Below are 4426 nucleotides of genomic sequence, written 5' to 3'. Positions count from 1 at the left end.
GTTGTGAGTGAAAGGAAACAAAGTAAAATTAGTGTTTCTCTGTTTAGGTGTGAAGAAAAACAATGACACTCCAATGGGCGGCAGTTGCAACCTTTCTTTATGCTGAAATTGGACTCATTTTAATCTTCTGTTTACCTTTTATTCCTCCTCAGAGGTACGAAATCTTCACATCATTAACAATAATCAATATTTGGTTGGCTCCAGTAGACTTGGAATTGTAAAACAAGAAAACTCTCGTTATGATTAGTAACTTTTGAGCACCGACTGTTTAAACAGTTCTCCTTCAAAATAAACTCACCTAACAAATTAGGTAGTATATAATGGTAACAATAAAATATCCCTTTGTATAAACTGTATGTGTACAAATGAAGTCACCTTTTCCTCCCTTGTAATAAGGAGGGCCAGTACTTTGGGTTCTGCTGGTAACAGATAAAGCAAAAGGAATACTTTGAACTCTCATTCTGTCTCGCCACCTGGGTTTACCTTTGCCTTACTGCCCTGAGTTGGAGCCGTGAACTAAATAAACATAAATGGTGTTCACAGTACAGCTGGATGCTAAACTGTTCCATTGAGGCAGTGGAACAGCAATTTAGAAAGGAAACCAGGCCAGTGGTGGCTCACGCCTGCAATCCTAACACTCTGGGAGGCCAAGGCTGAGGGATCCCTTGAGTTCGGGAGTTCAAGACCAGCGTGGGCAAGAACGAGGAACCCTCTCTCCTAAAAATAGAAAAATTAGTGTGTTGTCCCAAGTACTTGGGAAACTGAGGCAGGAAAATTGCTTGGGTTCAGAAGTTTGAGATTGCTGTGAACTAGGCTGAGGCCACAGCACTCTAGCCAGAGTGAGTCTGTCTCAAAAGAAAAAAATTAGTAAGTGAGTCAGTTTAGGCCTTGTGTAACCAAGTAATAGATTCATTAGTCTTTAAGGATAATTTTGCTACTTTTTATTCCACATTCTGTGTGTGTGTGTATATATGCATATATATACACATACACATATGTACATACAATGCTGAATATGAAAATTATCAGAACCATATATTAGCATTAGTCCTTAGAGAAGGATTTTCTAAGGTTTTTAAGTACCAAGTACTTAAATCCATGCATTGGTTCATTTTACCCTTATAATAATCCCCTTTTGGAAAGTTCAGTTTTAAGTCCAGAAACTTGATAGTATGAATGGTGAAATACATGTGTTGTAACAATGTTGTAAAATGTACTTTGGGTTCTGTTGATTACAGATAAACATCTTTTAAGATGTTGTAACATGTTCATACTCAAGACATAGACAAAAATCCTCTATAAATGAGATCCTACAGAAAACCCACTAAAGTATAGCAAAGTCTGGAGACTAGAGAAACTTAACTAAACTTTTACCTTAGCTCAGACTCCAGGTCATTTTCACAACTCTTAACTTACTCCTTGCCTGCCTGGATTTCTCTTAAATTTTATCCTTATCTATCAGCTATACTACAATTTTTTCCTTCCTTCCTAAAGAAAAATCATACTGTGGGGTCTTCGATATTATTTTATCCAATCCATTCATTCTATAGAGCACATACTAAGACCCACAGAGGGCAAGTGAATGACCAAGATCACTTAGCTGTGACTGTAAGTGGCAAATCCTAGACCAAAATCTGGCTCTCAGTCCAGTCTTCTTTCTGCTCCATCGTGCTGCCTCTTATCTAGTAGGTTTTATTTCAAACCCTCAAAAACACCTTGTTTTGCTTTTTGGTGATATTTGAAACAACAGATATATATAGGCCAGGCACAGTGGCTAATGCCTGTAATCCTAGCACTCTGGGAGGCTGAGGCACGTGGATTGCTTGAGGTCACGAGTTCGAGACCAGCCTGAGCAAGAGTGAGACCCTTTCTCTACTAAAAATAGAAAAAACTGAGGCAAGAGGATCACTTGAGCCCAAGAGTCTGAGGTTGCTGTGAGCTATGACATCACAGCACTCTACCCAGGGCAACAGCTTGAGACTCTGTCTAAAAAAAAAGAATCCTATAATCCTGTATATATTCAAGCAAGAAATATCTTGTTTATAAACAATCTCCCTATCTCCACCAATTTCAAGTTACAACTGTTTTCAAAATGTATCAGTCAGTAATTTATCATAATGTTAAAACTTTTATGAAAGTCTTTGAAATCTATTTAAGTGCTTATTTTGTATGTCTCCTATGGACTAATTAATGTGTTATTCATTTCAAATGCCCTTGTACAAAGTTTATTACCTTTCCAGTTGTGCAATAGATTACTTTGTCACTGATTGCCACTTACAACCAATGCTTATATCTAATGTATACATAAGGATTTGCCCCAAAAAAATTATCAATTGTTCTTTTCTCTATCAAAGTGATATATTAAATTATGAATCAGTAACCACTGATTTTTCTCCTGGCAATTTTTTTTTTTTTTGACAGAGTCTAACTCTGTTGCCCAGGCTAGAGTGTTGCGGCATTAGCCCAGCTCATAGCAACCTCAAACTCCTGGGATCAAGTGATCCTCCTACCACAGCCTCCCAAGTAGTTGAGACTACAGGCTCCAACCACAAGGCTCAACTAATTTTTTCTATTTTTAGAGAGATAGGGGTCTCACTTTTGCTCAGGCTGGTCTCGAACTCCTGAGCTTAAGGGACCCTCCTGCCTTGGCCTCACAAAGTGCTAGGATTATAGATTTGAGCCACCACATCTGGCCTCTTCCTGACAAATGTAATTTTTAGCCATCCTTATCAAGTAGCTGTTAGTTAGATGTATATATATGTGCACACGATATACAAATATACCCTCAAGTACAAATATAGATAGGAAAATGTGATGTGTATATATCATTTGCAGTACGTCCTTACTGGGTGTGTATCCACATCTTTTTCTCACATAACTCAGTATAGGCAGTCCAGGTTGCAAATGAGGCAGGTTCTGTATGTTTGTTCTAAAGTTGAATTTGCATGTAAGAATGGGCACCTCTACCTATTAACTGAAATATCCTCTGTTTGTAAGTGTGATTTGTACATAAGTCAGATGTTTGTAATTCAGGCACTGCCTATAGTTAAAGGCATGTGCTCAGAGCACCTGGGTTTATATGCCAGTTCTACTGTGTGACTGGGCCAAATATTGACCCTTTCTGACTAGTTCCCCCATCTATAAAATAGAAGTAGTACCAACATCTACCTCATATGGTAGTGATAACAATTAGACAAAATAAAACACATTAAAGTGCTTAGAACTGTAATATAGTAAGGACACAATGTATGTTAGCTATTATTAGCTGCTTTTGAATTGAGTTTTATGATTATTCCTTATAGTGGGTCTCTTATGTTCCCTTTTATACTTTACTGACCCTTGAAGAAAAAGCAAATTTACATTTGGACCTAGATCAAGGTATTGCCACTTATATTCTCTTCTTTGAAATGTAAAAATTTTGCATGTATTGTGTAATTTGAATAGTGTTTATATAAAATGCTCAGATTTGGAAGCATAGAGGTAAAAGGAATTGCTTCAGTATCAATCTCCTCTCTCCACCAATTTCACATTATAGCTGTTTTCAAAATGTATCAGTCAGTAATTTATCATAATGTTAAAACTTTTACGAAAGTCCTTGAAATATATTTGTATGTCTCCTATGGACTAATTAATGTGTTATTCATTTCAAATGCCCTTGTACAAAGTTTATTACCTTTCCAGTTGTGCCACAGATTACTTTGTCACTGATTGCCACTTATAACCAATGCTTTACCACTGTGTCTTTGCTTATATTGTTTAATCCATCTATACCATTTATTTTCTCATCTCATTTCCCCTGTGTTTAGATCTTGATCTAGGTAGTAATTACATGGTGTGTGTACATATATAAAATTTATCAAGCTATGTACTGAAGTTTTTTTTTGTTTTTTTTTTTTTTTACTTTGCTGTATATCTGTAATATTTGAAGAATGTTCTTAATTCCCTCATTTTTTTTTTTTTTTTTGAGACAGCGTCTCTGTCACCCTGGGTAGAGTGCTGTGACATCATAGCTCATAGCAACCTCAAACTCTTGTGCTTAAACAGTCCTTTTGCCTCATCCTCCCAAAGTAGTTAAGACTACTGGCATATGCCACCATGACTGCCTAGTTTTTCTATTTTTAGTAGAGACAGGGTCTCGCTCTTGTTTAGGCTAGTGTCAAACTCCTAAGCTCAAGCAATCCACCTGCCTAAGCCTCCTAGACTGCTAGGATTACAGGTATGAGCCACTGCACTCAGCAATTCCCTCATCATTAAAGTAGAGAAACTCTTCTGCTTGAAGTAGATGTTAAAAATGTACTATATAAAAATGAATGTGCAGAGAGTTAGACCTCCTACCTGAAGGCCACATGTGGCCCTCCAGATCCCCGAGCATGGCCCTTGACCAATTCCAAACTTCACAGAAGAGATTTGTTTAACAAAAGGATTT

General features: G+C 37.1%; 1 protein-coding gene across 1 annotated transcript in view; it reads left to right on the top strand.

Annotated features, from left to right (window-relative positions):
• Positions 1-8: 8 nt before the first annotated feature.
• BCAP29 (B cell receptor associated protein 29) overlaps positions 9-4426 on the top strand; it is a 54223-nt gene continuing 49805 nt past the window's right edge. Inside the window, exon 1 of the mRNA XM_003782589.3 lies at positions 9-154. Within this exon, the coding sequence (XP_003782637.1) occupies positions 63-154 (92 nt within the window). The 5' untranslated portion in view covers positions 9-62. The remainder of the gene's footprint in view (positions 155-4426) is intronic.

Source organism: Otolemur garnettii, unplaced genomic scaffold, assembly GCF_000181295.1.
Source record: "Otolemur garnettii isolate 467f Iridium unplaced genomic scaffold, OtoGar3 scaffold00005, whole genome shotgun sequence".
Classification (NCBI taxonomy): domain Eukaryota; kingdom Metazoa; phylum Chordata; class Mammalia; order Primates; family Galagidae; genus Otolemur; species Otolemur garnettii.
This window is presented reverse-complemented; position numbering and strand designations above follow the sequence as displayed.